Source organism: Liolophura sinensis, chromosome 9 (genome assembly GCF_032854445.1).
Source record: "Liolophura sinensis isolate JHLJ2023 chromosome 9, CUHK_Ljap_v2, whole genome shotgun sequence".
Taxonomy (NCBI): Eukaryota; Metazoa; Mollusca; class Polyplacophora; order Chitonida; family Chitonidae; genus Liolophura; species Liolophura sinensis.
In genome coordinates, this window is record NC_088303.1 from 9,579,751 (window position 1) to 9,596,025 (window position 16,275).

Below are 16,275 nucleotides of genomic sequence, written 5' to 3' on the forward strand. Positions count from 1 at the left end.
CTTTCACTGCCCTAATAATTTTTTGTGACATTTACTTGCCTCTAAACATGCACTTTAGTGAGCGAAATTTGAGGTCATTTAGTGTACATCACACTTGATTGATAACATGAGTAAACAGTTGTCCGAATGAAGTAGAAACATGATGACATGCAGGCCTACAACGAACAATACATGGTGCAGCAAGTGAGGTGTAAATGACATGATAATATATTTCAGGCAGGAGGTGAAATGCAGTTCATGAAAGAGATTTTATTATCGGCATTTCTCTGTGTATAGGCCAAGGTCATAATATTTTCAAGGTTTGTCTTGTTATATATTGAATACTTAGATTACTCAGGTGTTTTGTATAATGAAATACTAACTGAGTTTCAGTATAATTTTAGACAAATGCTCCTGTTTTCTCTCATCATAACGTTGACCATTATTGTTGTCAAACACCCTTATCAAATAAATAAATCAAATATACCCGTTATATAATTAGTATATATAATATACATGTATTTCATTTTATTACAGATTTGTTTGATCTCCTAATTCCTGTTTTTTTTTTGTTTTGTTTTTTTTTTTTGTTTTTCTGTTTAATTTTATAAGCCATATACATTACAGATTGTGAAATCAAATAACAAATAATTACATATTACAAGTAGTTATAACTTAAATAATAAAATCTTGTTGAAGTGTATAAATGTATCTCCACATGGTCAGCATGGTCAGAAGCTGTAATGTTCTCACTATAAATTCTTTTGTAAAATGCATGTATATATATTACACATGCAGCGAATGTATGTGGTACCTCTTGTTAAATTCTTTTTTAACTAATTGCGCAATTGTTTTTTATACAGTACATAAAAATTGCTCACTTACATTGTGTCTGTCAATTTTATGGGTAAATGAAACCAGATACAGAACCTGGAGAAAACAATTCACCCTACTCCACAGATAGCCTGCCTGTCACTGTGTATCTTTAAATCATTTAAGTCATCTTTAAAGCTGTTACCAGTCCAGTCTATTAGACAGTCTTTTACAGATTTTGCAGTACATTCTTCAATTGTATTCATAGTTCACGCATGCTCTCTGTATCTAAAAATGAATATTAACATGCAAATTCAGGATATCACAGTTTCCTGTTAGAGCTACAAACATGGACAGTGATCACTGTTGATGTATAAGGCTATAAGCCAGAAAAGAGAATCAGCCACACAAGTTTAAGACATAAGACCGTCCAGATCGATCTATATAGGAGGTGGTAGCTTAACGTTCCTGTCAGATCGCGTGTGGGAAGGTCTGCCAGCAACGTGCGGAATGTTGTGGGTTTCCTGCCTGGTTTTCTCCCGCCATAATGCTGGCCGTCATCGTATAATCTTCTTGAGTTTTCAGCGTAAAGCATCAATCAAATAAATAAATAAATAAATAATAAATATTTATTCACTCAAATTATTATTTTTCCCCTGGCGGCCTCATTTTAATTATCCATGCTGCAGGAGGGTGTGAGGTTGATGGAACAGTTAATTATAAGCGAAAGACTCTTCCCTGCTAATAGCCTGGCAAACAGCGTTTAAAGAACATACACAGTAAAGAATGGAGAAATACACCACATGCAACAAAACAAAAACATATTTGACAAATTCTTGTTGTAAATGTAGGTAATATTTGAGTTATTAATTTGCCTAAAACTATATAGATGGAAAAGTAGGCCTACTCACTACGTTCGATCTTAGGCTTTGCCTATTTCTTATTATAGTTTTTTCCCATTAGAGTAAGAAATAACTAAAGGTTTTTATATGATCAGTAAAGTCAGTTTGTATAGTGTGATGTGTTGCATCGACTCATCAAATTCGACCAGTTGATTGAGAATAATAGGCCAATTCTTGTGATGCCCACAACAGAGTAGGCCTAATTTATGTAAACGGGAGTGCTACTCCTTTCCTATGCCCTTTAGAACTACTCATGTCCCCAAACATGTTACAAATTCTGTACCAGGAAGCATCAATCAGTGTATACTTGGGTTGTTTTCCCAAAGCTTGGAATGTATATATATGTGCCTTGTTCAGGGCAGCCATCTTGGAATAATCAGGAGCAGATTTATCTGTGCTCTGTGATTGGTCAATATTTGCACACTGAATGACGAGTCATTAGGTAACAAGTATAAGGTAAGGCAAAGGTTTATATCTATTCAGTAAACATTTTTTCTTTTGCACAAAAACATTTGTAATTTTGTACTCACCATTTTGGCTGAAGTAAAATGTCTAAATCTGATTTCTTGTTTTAAATCTCTAAAAAAGTGGCCGAGGTGTACCTGAGTTAAGTTTCAAAGTTTCTACCTGAGGTACATCTTCTGAGTGTTGATTTTTTTCAAAGTTTCCCATGTACATCTGAGGTATAGAATATGGCTGGAGTGTACTTGAGGTACAGTACACCTAAGGTGTACATGAGGCTTACACCCCATGTACACCTCATCTATACCGGTACCTTATACTGAGGTGTACGCCTCATGTCTGTAAGGGTATGTCACATTTATCTAGCTTGTAGCATCCATTTGTTTGGGAATATAAACATCGTGCTTATTTAATAATGCATGAAAATTTTTGATATAGGTATACATGCATTCATGTTGTTGTTGTTTTCATTTCCTTTCAGGCAAGGTTTAAGACTTGCACAAAGTGGTTAGGGCATAGATAAGTCTGCTTGTCTGCAGATATTTATGTTGTAGAGATATGTGTGTGTTTTGTTAAAACATCTTATTGCTTACCCCTACCACGTGAATACCAACTGATGCGGATTAGTTCTATTTTTGTGTGGCACTGAACCATGAATGACTTAGAAGGTAATTATTCAGAAACTTACATTTATTTTTTATACATCAGACAGTTCAACAAGGAAGCAAAATTTAGTAAACTTCAAGGCCACAAGAACATTTGATAGGGCATTAGAGCATGTTGCTATGAGCACAATTACAGCAACATTGAAAAGATAAGGAAAAGTGTAAGATGAAATGGAATACAGCTGATAACACAAATATAAGTGCAAACTGCATTTCTAGAAACTGTTATAACAGGCAAACAAATCTATAAATTGTTATAACAGAAAAACACATCTAGAGTCTGTTATAACAGGCAAACAAATCTAGAAATTGTTATAACAGACAAACATCTAGAATCTGATATAACAGGCAAACAAATCTAGAAATTGTTATAACAGACAAACACATCTAGAAACTGTTATAACAGGCAAATTAAAAGCAGATGAATTGAGGTGAAAGAATAACTGTTTCATGTATGACAAACTTAATTCACATTTCAATGTTTATAATTCATGTCATTTGTGCTCCTTTGTTAAACAAACATGTACATGTATATATATTACCAGAAGTCTGTGAGTATAAAAAGCCATTTTCACTGACAGTAGGCTATAGGCCAATATTTGTAGTTCTAAGCTCAACAGGAGTGATACTTTGAGCTTAAAAAGGGGTATGTTAAATACTGTTGACTTTTCACACTGATTATCAAATGATTACTCTGAATATGAACAGAGGTATCAACTTTCACAACAGCCAAGTTGAAAAGAAAGTTTCCTTAATATACATGTATACCCTAATCCTGCATCTTACACATCAGGTTATCATCAAAGTTGTGTCCCTGAAACATCGTGAAAGTGTTACAGAAACAGGCAAGGGAACTTCATAGCATGGCCTCACAAAGGTATCAAGGTTTCTGGAATTAAAAATCAGCAAGTAATTTTTGTACACATTTAGGTTTACTTTGGGCAATTTGTGATTCTGTCTAGCTGTACTGGGGACAAACCATGGAGAGACTGGAGCAAAGAAACTTGACTAGTTAGCCTGGTGCCAGTATAATGTGACAGGGTGGGGTGTCATGTCTGGTGTCTTCGGCCAATCCTTGAGTGGCGGGAGCTCTTACCAACAAGAACTGGCCCTACCACAAGAAGACACAATATATGTAAGCACAACTAAGTACGACATTAAACACCAAGCATACAATCATACATATATGAACGTTTCCTTCAAGGGTTAATAAACTTTGACAAGAGCAGGTATGACACCAAGGCAGGCATGCTGAAAACATGGTGGCGTGTAGGCGCTGCAGCCTATTTCACATCCATAGTGTGGTTTGGCCTGAGTCTGAATGATGGTCCGAAAGGTTTACAGGGACCTACACTTTCTTTGACATGAGTGGCCTTTAAATTAGATGCAATAATGTAGGTCTTGAAAAATCTAAAACCTTGCATCTTTCATTTTTTTTAATTTGCCAAAAAAAAAAAAAAGACTTCTTCAAATGTCCTGTAAGCCATCTGAATATTTTTAAGGGCTTAAAATTCTACCTAATCATTTGAAACATTGATATATTTACCACACTAGCATGGCAAAACATTGGGTAAGCTAGTGTGAACTTTTTTTGACTTAGCATTTTTATACTTGCAAAACCTACATGTAGGTGACTCATTTGCAAGTCTTAGGTGGCACACTTGCAAGTCCTAGATGGCACACTTGCAAGTCCTAGGTAGATGATGTACACAAAACTGGGCAAATTCAATAGAAACAAGTTCCAGGGCTATTTTGCTTGTTGGATACTTCTTGTGAGGAGCCTATAGCAGCCAGATTATCTGTTATCAAGGGCAGGGTGGCTAAGTCAGGTCTCATGGCGTGTAATGGATGGAGGATGCTGGGTGTTTATCTTGTCAACTCCTGGAGGCTCTAACTAGATTAGGCATTGTTGGCTGGAAGGGTGAATTTATAGTGAATGTTATTAGTAGCCCACAATATGCAATCATGTGATATGTGATGGTGAATAAATGCCTGATTACATCACAGAGGTTGTGGGTCAAATATTATATGTACAGCTGTAATTGGGGAGGTGTCTTCTGGGTCCAGTACTCTGTCAGCGAGAATTCATGTGGCCACATCAGTGACAGCACAAGGCAGCTTTGCTAATATGGATTAATATTTCACAAGCTATTTTCACTTTTTGACATTCCCGAGCAATCCCAGGAAATTGAAATGCATTTGCCTTCTGCTGGTACAGGCACTGACTTCCATGTTGTGTCACGTCCAATACTGTTCCAAAACCAGGCTTTCTGATGCTGCAATGAGAATGAGCTCCCTCTGTAGCTTTTCTTTACCAAGAGTATTTTCTTGGAGCACCTGCTTTTTACACAGCATGTGCTTGATGAGAAAGAACATGTCAGATATGGTACATTGTACTGCCAGCTGCTTGAAACCGGCTGCACCAACCAAGTATGGCAGGCATTTCCAAATCAGTGTCTAATCCCTTACTGTTGTCATTCATAAGAGCGCGCTATTGCCTGTTCTTGTCAGCTGCACAAAAGCTCTTTAATCTGAAGGTTGCCATTAAGCACAGAGCCAGAATTAATGCATTCCCTTTATTAATATCAGTTTCATCACATATACAGCAGTTACGGCTCCATTCCTATGTTTATTGCTCATAAATGTATGGATGAGGTCTTTGATTATAGAAGGTATCAGGCCAACAAAGGCAGTTATTGAACTTCGTGTACATATATGAAATAATGAACAAGTATAAAGTCCATTGTATATGTACAAAGATAATGGTTTGCAGAGCTATCCATTGCATGAATGCATATGTTGACAATTACCTCTGCTGTGAGATGTTTCTATCACCAGTGTACATGTCCGCAAAATACATGCAACTTTTAATTTGATAAACTGTATTAATTAAGTCTCTGTTTACATGGAAGTTCTTGCATTAACATATTTGAACATCTTTTTTTTTTTCAGAGTTTCCGAAATAAACTGGAGTTTTGAACGATAAACATCTGTTAAGCTCTTGAGGTTTAAGCCCTGTTTAATCTTAATAATACATGTAATAGTGAATGATATAATTCTTTATTTCCGACACAATTTCAAGGGTGGACCATGCAATGAGGTTGCCTGTTCAAATCCAGTTCTTTCTGTTTTGGCAGCAGCCAAATTAAGTGAAGGATTTGTTGCTGCCTGGTATAAACAGTAATTTTGGTACAGCATTTAACAACATTGGATGCATCAATCAGTGTTCTGTGTAGATTATGTCAGAATTACAGTGTAATACATCTGCTGAACTCAATCACTTGAGATACCTTTGCCAACAGAAGTGAAACTAAGGCCTGCTGAGCTGGACGAGCTTTTGGCTGGTAACTGTAAAAGTTGTGAAGCAATGTCCTTACACAGACAGTACAGTCCATTGCAAATTTTGAAAGATATTTACAGTGAAATAGACAGTTTTCACTGTATCAGAGTATAGATCAAAGGTTGCTCTTTTCTCATCAAGAAAACATTTAAACTTGAAAATTCATTCACTGTGTTTATATCTATAGCTTGTTAAATCGCCTCCCCCATACCATGGTCAGCTTTAACTTTCAATAAATGTTCTGTGTAGACCATTGTACACCACAAGGGCAATAGGGCATAAATTTTATACAAACTCCAGATAGTAAATGCCATGACATGAAGATGATGTCAATACAGAGGGATTTTATGTTTTCTGACTGCATTATGGCTGTTCTATGAAATGAGAGCAGTTTCATGATTAATTTCGTCTCTTAGCATGCTTAGAGGCTTGGCCAGCGATACATGCACAATCATAATGCAATCTTTTCTCGGACATTCCTGGGTGCCGCTCATAACTGTGCTAAGATTTTGAAACTTGCATTCAAGCTTTGCTGTATCTGGTACGATAATTTACTTGCTGATCTGTTAATCTGACAACAGATGTCATAGCCTCACTAGCTAGTATGACTGTTGACTTAAGCACCGATCTGATGTACAGCAAAAGACAGACTTGTGGCCTTTGAGTTGTGCTCAAATCCAGCTTTTGCTGCTTTCCAGGTGATGAGATTTCATCACTCATAACTTGAACATGACCACAATTGTGCATATAAAATATTCTTGAGTAAGTTCTAAAACCCCCGAAAAATATATAATAAGTATATATAAATTTCAAACATTTGGATTTATACATTTGACATTTGTATGACAATGGGAGTTGTCTTTAAGTATATATGTATATATAGATATGATATTAAGCATAGCAGAATGAATTGTTTAAGACAAGGTATGCCTTAAGTTTACATTTTATACTGGGCTGTTACTTTTTCATTGGTAATTAAATTCTCAAGTGTTTCTATTCAAAGTAATTGTATAAGTGTGAGACTAATAGGAGGGAAACATTTGAACATATTGTACGTGGGAAGGTCTTACAGCAACCTGCAGATGGTCGTGGGTTTCCCTCGGGCTCTGCCCAGTTTCCACCCACCATAATGCTGGCCGCCGTCATATGAGTGAAATATTCTTTAGTACGGAGTAAAACAACAATCAAATAAATAAATAAAATTTGAACATATATCCTGCAAGTTGCATGATCCTGACAGACTTATATGGAATGGGGCTTTGCTGAACACTTACTGCCTAAAAACTGTCATTCATGTTTCACCATTTTTAGCTTGCCTGTATGAAGGCTGTCTTTTACCACATTGAGCTCAATGTTTTGCTCAGCTATACACAGGGTTGTAGTTGCCACCCATAGTACATGGATTGCCAAATGCAGTTTGAGATTTGCATATCAGACCTCTGCGGTAAATTTGTGCGCAAACTCCTCACATGGTCTTTTACCACGGCAATGATTTACAGCTCCATAACATATGAAATCACTGTTTTGCAATCCTTAACAGTCCTGGTTGTGACAGTGTAATAATTTTGGCCTTACGTAATAATCTTAATGATCTTAGCACTGTCTAATTAGAGAATAATATCTGTGTATGACAGTGTCGATCATTTTACTTTATTTTGGTTTAGAGGTCAATATCTGAATACATCACATGACTTGAACTCGTTTATGAACTGCTCGATCAGACAAGCTACCATTATTCTCTGAATGCCTTGTGTTATATGTGTTGCCTACAGTACATTTAACACTATTGTGAATTTTCGGATGTCAACATATTCTGTTCTTCTCTGCACATGCTTATTTCACTATAACGTAACGTGTATACATGCATCCGTGAACACTGGTAACTGTTAACAATTATTATGTAGATAAATTACATGTACCTATGTCTTTACACGCACACACTCATGTGACAGTAGTTGATGAGTACGCCCAATTTTCCTATCTCACCTGTATGTAAGACTTAACATGAATTCCAGCTTAATTAAGTGTGATTGTTGCACATCCATGAAGGTACATGGACGAGGAGATGGATGTGACTCACACATACATGTACATCTGAACCATCTCCTCTACAACTGTAATTAACCCTGTGCACATAAAACTTTAAACTGCTTAACTTGGGATTGCATGCATGGTGAGTGGAGCACTGCAGCAGCATGCCGCCTGTTTTCATGTAATAAATTTTTGAAGCTGCACAGGCATTGTACTCTGCTGTATTTTTTCTCCTTTCGTTCTCTTGTTTTGCAGGGAGAAACTGGCTGGTGTGGAGGCAGATAAGATGCTGTTGGCCGTAGGAATAATCACAGCTTCTGTTTTCATTATTGATCAGGGACAAGTTGAAAAGGTGAGCCCCATTCCTCTCCCCTCTCACTTACACATGCAGTTAAATCAGGGCCAGCTCAAATTACTGCAGCAAGGAAATCCTCACCAGTGCTATCCTCCAGTTTCCCTTCTGCTGTTTTCAGGACTGTTCTGTAAGGCAAGTCATAGAATTCCATAAGTGCTTACCGTCCTTGTGTTCCAATGGCTGGTCATAGGCATCATATACTCATCAACAAGTAATAGCTTAAAGATTTAAAAACAGATCCACTCTCTCAGATTACAACATATAAATGTAGTATGGAATATGTGGAATTATTTAGCTGATATGTAACATATGCTCTCTAAGTGTTTGGGAGGACATCATAGCATCTGCCATATATAATACATGACTGATTTTCCCTGTGTAACATGGTACCAGAAGGGAGATGTTTTTGCCATAAAAGAGGGGGTTTATGCTCCATATTTATTTATTTATAGTGTTTTGTATATATATGGTATGAATTTTTCTCTTTGTTTTTATTGTATTGAAAAGTTGGGGGGGGGGGTCAAAAATGGGGCTTCGTGTTCATCTGATCTATTAGAAAAGTATAATTACATCCTGTGGATTGATGTATAGTTGAATATCCAAGACACCTTCATTGTCCGTATACATGTGCAGAGTGTCATGTGTACAATATACTAGCTCCAAGATCAGTTGGCCATGTTCCAGCTCAGCTTCCACATATTAATTGTTAACCTGAATCTCTGTCCTGTCGCATTCACTGTCCTCAAAGTCTCAGAGATGTATGCGACAATTGCAACTTCCCCATGATCTTTATTCTGAATTCATATCATCTCACAGACCACCATTTTGTGTCATTGCTAGGGTAAACTTGGCACCTCTTCTCAAAAGTAAGGTCATCTTTTTTCCAAAATAGTTTGTTATTATTGTATTATTCCTCCTTTTTAAAACAAGTGACCCAAACAAGTTGTCAATCACCCCTGTTAATGGTGTATGTCTTCTTGGTTTCAAACAAAACATTCCACAATTTTTTTTTTTTTGCCGGATGACGCATGCTGAGTGTAACAGACTAGAATTGAACATGTCTTTTAACTAGGTTCATTTGTGGTAATTGTGACATTATGGCCTTTATTGTTCATGGAGGTGCCTCCGTGGCTCAGTTGGTTAGCCCACTAGCGCAGCAAATGACCCAGGAGCCTCTCACCAATGCGGTCAGTGTGAGTTCAAGTCTACGGTCGTACATGGGAAGATCTGTCAGCAAACTGTAGGTGGTTTTGGGTTTCCACCGGGCTGTGCTTGGTTTCCTCCCACAATAATGCTGGTCGCCGGCGTATAAGTGAAATATTCGGCATAAAACGCCAATCAAATAAAATAAATGAATAAATAAATTATTCGCATATAACTAGGTCATATGAACATAAAATTTCTGTAGGATCAAAGGAAACACGTTTTTGAAGCGTATGGCTTTTGAGCACGCTTGAAGAGACCAGGCGTCAGATTAGTGAATGACAAGCGTCAGGTTAGTGAATGACAAAGTCTAGGTCTGTATTCCTGAAAGATGTACGTATAAAGCTGGGAAGAATGACACAGATCTCAGATCTGGCCGTGTGTATATGGTTGTATAGCAGTACACGAGTTGAATCTCCATTGACCACACAAGGGAAACAGCATGACTGCGGTCATAGGAGTAGGATATGACATTGAACAAAAATCAAATAAATAAGTTACATGTACACACAGTAAAATAGGTACATGCATACTCTTGTCTCATTATACTCTTTTCTCACAAGACTATTGATTCTATTTTGAGATTTTACTGGTGGATGTAATATATACATGTACATATTTAATGACCATATTTACTGTATGCTGTACATTTAGCATAAAGCAAAAGCATAGATACTCATGAAAAGAATGAGAAGTCGCATATTTAACGTAAGCCGTATATTTGACGAAACGTCAAAGATGCAACTTCTCCATTTTGTCGAAGTATCTATGATTTTGCGTTATGCTAAGCTTATTGGTTGATCAACACACTGTACATTTACACATTTGCTTGTAAAACAGCTCAGTTTGGTTAGTTTCTTATGGTGCTGATCTTGAATTTCTGTTTTTAGTATGTACTATTAGCAGTTTTTATGCATTAAAGTATAATGACCCAACATATTCAAGTAAGTATACCAAATGTCCATGGAGATAAAAATCCAAATTTGTCTCATTTTGGTTTGTAATTAACATCTTTTTAACATGTAAGACACAAAATGAAAACATCCTACAAAAACATTTTCATTCAGCAGGTGGACAGTTGTACTTGTACACTGCTCTGTCCTTCGGGGTCACGTGAAATGTACCAAGGTGTGGATTAGCATATACTTTAGATCTAAGAGGGCTGATGTTTGTTTCTACATTAATTCTTGCCACACCTTTCAGGAATGAATGAATGTGGTCAGAATTGATACATGCTCATGTACAGAATTAGTCGCTTGGATCTGTAACCTCCAGTTATTAGCATGGATATGCTAGTAATTACATGCTGGCTATCTTCAAAAGTGCATAACTATGAAAATTTACATACGTTTAGATAAGCCATATTCATAGACTAGTGCATGGAATATGGTGTGTGATAGCTTCTGTCTCATTGCTGTAAGTTTTTACCACATAAATGTTATAAAGCTCATTGGCATGGTGACATATTCCATCCAAGTTAAAGGTTACAGTGACCCATGCTGATACTCCCATTGTCATCATTTCTGCATCATCAAAGAGCCTTCTGTTTTGCAAAGGGTTATTGTAATGGACAAATTAATCTTCATCAAAATGTGTTAAAAAAGAAGTGATAAATAATGTTCATCATTTTTAAAGATCTATCATTTTTATGAAATGAGCTTGAAATGATAAGAGAAAACAGTAAGATAACATCATCAAACTGCTGCAGTTAAAATATACATGTGAGCAAGCTTCTTTGTTATTTTCTTCCAACATCTGCTTGTCAACTGTTGCATCCTTCTCTAACAAGAAAAACATGGTAGTTTCCCTGAATAGACATCAATATTTTCACATGGCGTTCATACCCCAAAGCAATTGTTTCAGTGCCTTGTGTATGAAGCATTCAGATTTGTTCGATTGTGATCAAAATATGTTCTTGAAATGTCCCAAATTGCTGGAGTCATTGTGTTTGTGTTATAATGATAGATAGCAAAAAAGGTCACAAGGGATGTGAGTTTGAATCCAGTTCCCCTTGGATGAGCTCATTATTTCTGTCTGTGGTTAATGTGTTTATTTATTTGTTCATTTGATTGGTATTTCACACTGAACTGAAGAATTTATAATCAGATTTGTGGGTGGACAGAACAAGAGTGTGAGGAGCAAAGCATCGCTATTCATCAGGTATATGCATGCACCTGACAAACCTCCTGGCTAAACTAGCCAGAAACTTTAATATCAAAACCAGCACGAGTTGAATTTAGCCTGTGAACTCGTGTTTTAGAGGCCAGTGGGTGGCAGCAAGAAAAATGTTTGGGCTAAATGAGCCAGAGAGCCCCCCTTCCATGGTTAAAACATTCATTATTCATGTTATCACCTAAAATTCACATTTTTGATGGACATGTAGGAGAAATAGGAGGTATTTTTTCTGTTGAATATAAATTTTTTTTTTTTTTTTGGATATTTTTGTTTGTCACCTTGCCCCTTTCACCACTACAACCAGAAGTATTCTCCGCCTTTTATTTATTATTTGATTTGCTTGTGGTTTGGGGTGCTGTTGTTTTTTCTAACTTTGCTCTGCACATGAGCCAAGCTGAGCATTTTATTCCATGTTCACTCAACATGGTTTTACATAATGCACTGTAGAGTTGCCTTGTGATACAACAAATGAGACTCTGGTGTTGAAGTTATCCCCCTTTAGGGTAAACTGTGTAAAATTTGACAGCACAGGTCATGAATTATTTAATTTGCCTTACCTTTTTTCTTGCCCAGTGGTGATGATGACATTCATGTAACATGCTCCTTCTGTTAACCGCACATCCAAATTATCAGTATGAACGACAAAACAACAGTAGTGGTATTTGTTTATTGATGCATGTGTAATAGTGCATTTGTGCAACAACCCTATTATCATAATCACTTTCTGCTACAGCTCCTTTTTTCTTTTGCCAAGATCCCCGCAGCTAAGATACAGCTTTTGACAAGTTTAAAACACTTCAAACATAATTCCAAACCTGCAGCCTTTCCTATTTACATGTTCTCATTTCTTTTTATGTGACAGAAAATATGCATTATTTACTGTGGAAATGTGCAGACATGTAGTTTACCTAGTTTTGCAGCTGCACTAGTTTAGGATAATAGCCATTCTGTAGCGTTGTTTCCCTAGTTGATTGCGTTAGGTGCGGTTTTGTGCACACACATGTACATGCCACCAAATCCGCTGACAAGCTTGTTGCCCAACCCTGCTGTGATCACGTAAAATATTACATCTCTTGCAATAATAATTATATCTTGACAACTTCCAGACTTGTGAACGTGGGTGGCCTCAGTGCTTGAGAAAATGGGGAACATCCCCGGATTTCTGACTGCATATGAGTGTGAACTGCTCAAGCACTGTTAGCTCCGAGCCGGGCTGATGTAATGACCAACTTAGTTGTAATCCCAACACAGGGAGGTCCTTTCCTCACTACACCCTGTAATGTAGACTTTCTAAAAAACAGCATGCCTCAGTTGGACTGAATACATGTAGAACTTCCATGTAAATTACTCTGCTCCACCATCATTCCTGTTAAGTGACAAATTTGCTGATCAGGACGCAACTGTCAAGGATGTATGTGCAATAATTGCCAACAGATTTTCAGCAGATAAAGTATTGATACATATTGACAAACTGATGTTTAAATCCACAAAGGATACATGTGTATATGGATATGTAAATGGAAATCAGTTTCAAAATCAGTCTCCATGAATTTCTAAAACACTGCTACACATCGTATATGACTTTTTACGTAGCTAACACCAAGGTTAACAGTGTTTGCCAGTTTTGTCTTATAATTCAAAATATTGTTGTTACCATGGGATTAACTCTGAACAGAATGATAAAGTATTCTGCAGATGGCTCTGCCGAGTTTCCTCATTCCATTATGCTGGTATAAGTGAAATACTCTTGAATACGGTGTAAATTTTCAATCAAATTAAGAGATAGTGATATTCCAAGTGATGACGCCTTTGAGAGAATGACAAATCCCTAAGGTAACCGCATTGTCAACAGGTGTGAAACTTCCGTGAAGGACTCAGCTTTGGGACACGAACTAAATACTGTTATTGAATGGGAGATCTGTGTGAAGAGATACTGTATTTTATGAGTATTAATATGTTAGATGTACATGTAAGCCTCTCTGCCTGCAATGTAAACGGGTATATATTTGGTGTCTTTTGAATGTCATCATTGGTATCAATGACAGTCACATGTTGTCTTGGACTGATAAAACAAGACCAGATTTAAATATTAATGAAAGTTTGTCTAAATACCGGTACATAGTGATTTACCTTCAGTGAGAATATGATTCTTGTTATGACCTCCCTGTGCACCAAAACTACAAGTCACAAAATTACCTTTCAAAATGATTGATAGTTTTGAAATTTCCAAGTAATATTAGTTAGCATCATTGGATAGCAAGTGGAAGTGGGAGTTTAATGATGATGTGAATAATGGTCAGGTTTAAAATCTGGTCATGGAGAATCTGCTTTGTATTTTGTAGATTTGGACAAGATTCTGGTGGATCAAGTGAAGCAATAGAAATTTGAGTTTCTGTTCAAAAATGACAAAAATAAATGATTGATTCAAAGTTAAAAAAAATAATCAAACTGTTGGATGATATTCGCTAGAAAGTCATGACAACTGGTCAAAGAGATGTAGATAACTGTATGCAAAAAGGTTATTCACTAAATGTAAATTTGTTTCACCGATTTAAGTGTGCATGCACTCAACACTCTTCATCCATATCACCCGATTGTTGCGACAGTTGCAGAGGACGTCACTATTAACTTTTCTTTTTGTATGTATGATTACCAAACTTAAAGAAGACTATATTTTGATATGATAGTTGATACTGAAGTACACATATTTTATCCACGTGTTTTATTCCCACAAGTCCAGCTCATGCTGGCTTCCTCTCTGGCTGTATGTGGGAAGGTCTGCCAGCGACCTATGGATGGTCATGGATTGAGCATGTACAGTGCAAGAATCAAATAAATAAATAAATCAATGTTGAAAGGTATTGCAACCCAGCATCTTCACAGGTTTTACTCTTAATAATGAAAACAGCTATTTTGTTTGGAGAATTTATGAACATCCATTGTAAACATTATTTCCCACAAAACAAACTTATTGACACTCTGGCTTGACAGTGGCCTGTGTAACATCATATATCTTGTCAACTCATCATGAACCATGTCAATGATACACACTCCCTGTAATAGGAGCTCATTGATTTTAACTACATCTATTATGACTTTATTATAATAATAATAATAATAATAATAACAATAATAATATAATAGTAATATCTTATTTATCAAACATAACTGTTAAAAACAATATATAGGGAATAAAATATTTATTTATTTATTTGATTGTTGCACTGCATGTACTCAAGAATATTTCACTTGTACAATGGCTGGCAGCCGTGGGAGGAAACCAGGCAGAGCTCAGGGGAAACCACCAAATTGCATGTAAGAATTCAAATCTAAGTATGTTTTGTGAAGCAAAAAGATGAATAAGGGTTGATATATGTATTTACCCTTAAAAAAAAGCAGAAGGTTTAAGAAATAATTTTCATTAAGGCAGCATAAACTTACTATAAGTTGAAGGTTAAGTAATCTAGCTGTAAAATGAAATAACCAATAATAGATGAATGGCTTACTGGAGAGGTTTATGGCTATGTGGATATATAAAGCATCATGTGGATCAGGTTGCCAGTGTTGTAGACTGGCTAACCTGATGAGGGTGGTTTCATACCTCTGCTTGAGTAGTAGGGTAAGACTTGCTGAGCGAGTCTGATGTCAGAGAACAGGGGTATTTACGGTGGTCTAATGATCCTATTAAACCTATCTGTATGGGGTAAGGGGAGGGGTAGGACACACAAGTGCTGACACAGGGGATGGGTTAGATTGCGACAGCACCTTGTGAGAGCCCACTTCACAAGTCATCTCACAAATAGATAAAGTTAATGAAAACACAGAGATGCTTAAGCCCTCATTTCCCACCTCCATACCTGCTTTAGATCAACTGTTCCCTGTAGCAGTGGTTTACGAAGTGTCCTTGTTGTGGGACAGGCATGCCAAAGCTTTCTCTCAGCTTTTCTAATTTATCCATGCAGCAGATGCTTGTGGCATTTTTTGACCAAGTCATTCTAATTAAACCTGGAATGTCTCTACATAGCCTATACATATGTCTGATTCTACATGACTAATATATTTCCGTACATATATCTTACTGTAATAGCTTCTCCAGGTAATCGGCTTCTCTAAAAGTTGATGTGTTTGAGAATTTTTTTGGGTGTAATGATGAACTCAAGAATATTTTAGTTGTACAAAGTACTGTGCTGGCCTGGTTTATTCCCAGACAAAAACTACTGCCATTTGTTACGTAACACATAAGAGGTACAGCTAAGTCAGCAAGAACTGGATTTGATCCTGATAAATGGTCAAGGCGTGAACAGCTGGTGTGAGAGCATCTCTTTAGCCACTATACATGCTTGAGGCTGC

General features: G+C 36.7%; 1 protein-coding gene across 3 annotated transcripts in view; it reads left to right on the forward strand.

Moving 5' to 3' along the window:
* LOC135474798 (cyclin N-terminal domain-containing protein 1-like) overlaps positions 1 to 16,275 on the forward strand; it is a 33,360-nt gene that overhangs the window by 9,662 nt on the left and 7,423 nt on the right. For all 3 annotated transcript variants that reach the window (XM_064754395.1, XM_064754394.1, XM_064754396.1), the window contains one exon: positions 8,448 to 8,544. In XM_064754395.1, coding sequence (XP_064610465.1) covers positions 8,448 to 8,544 — 97 coding nt within the window. The remainder of the gene's footprint in view (positions 1 to 8,447; positions 8,545 to 16,275) is intronic.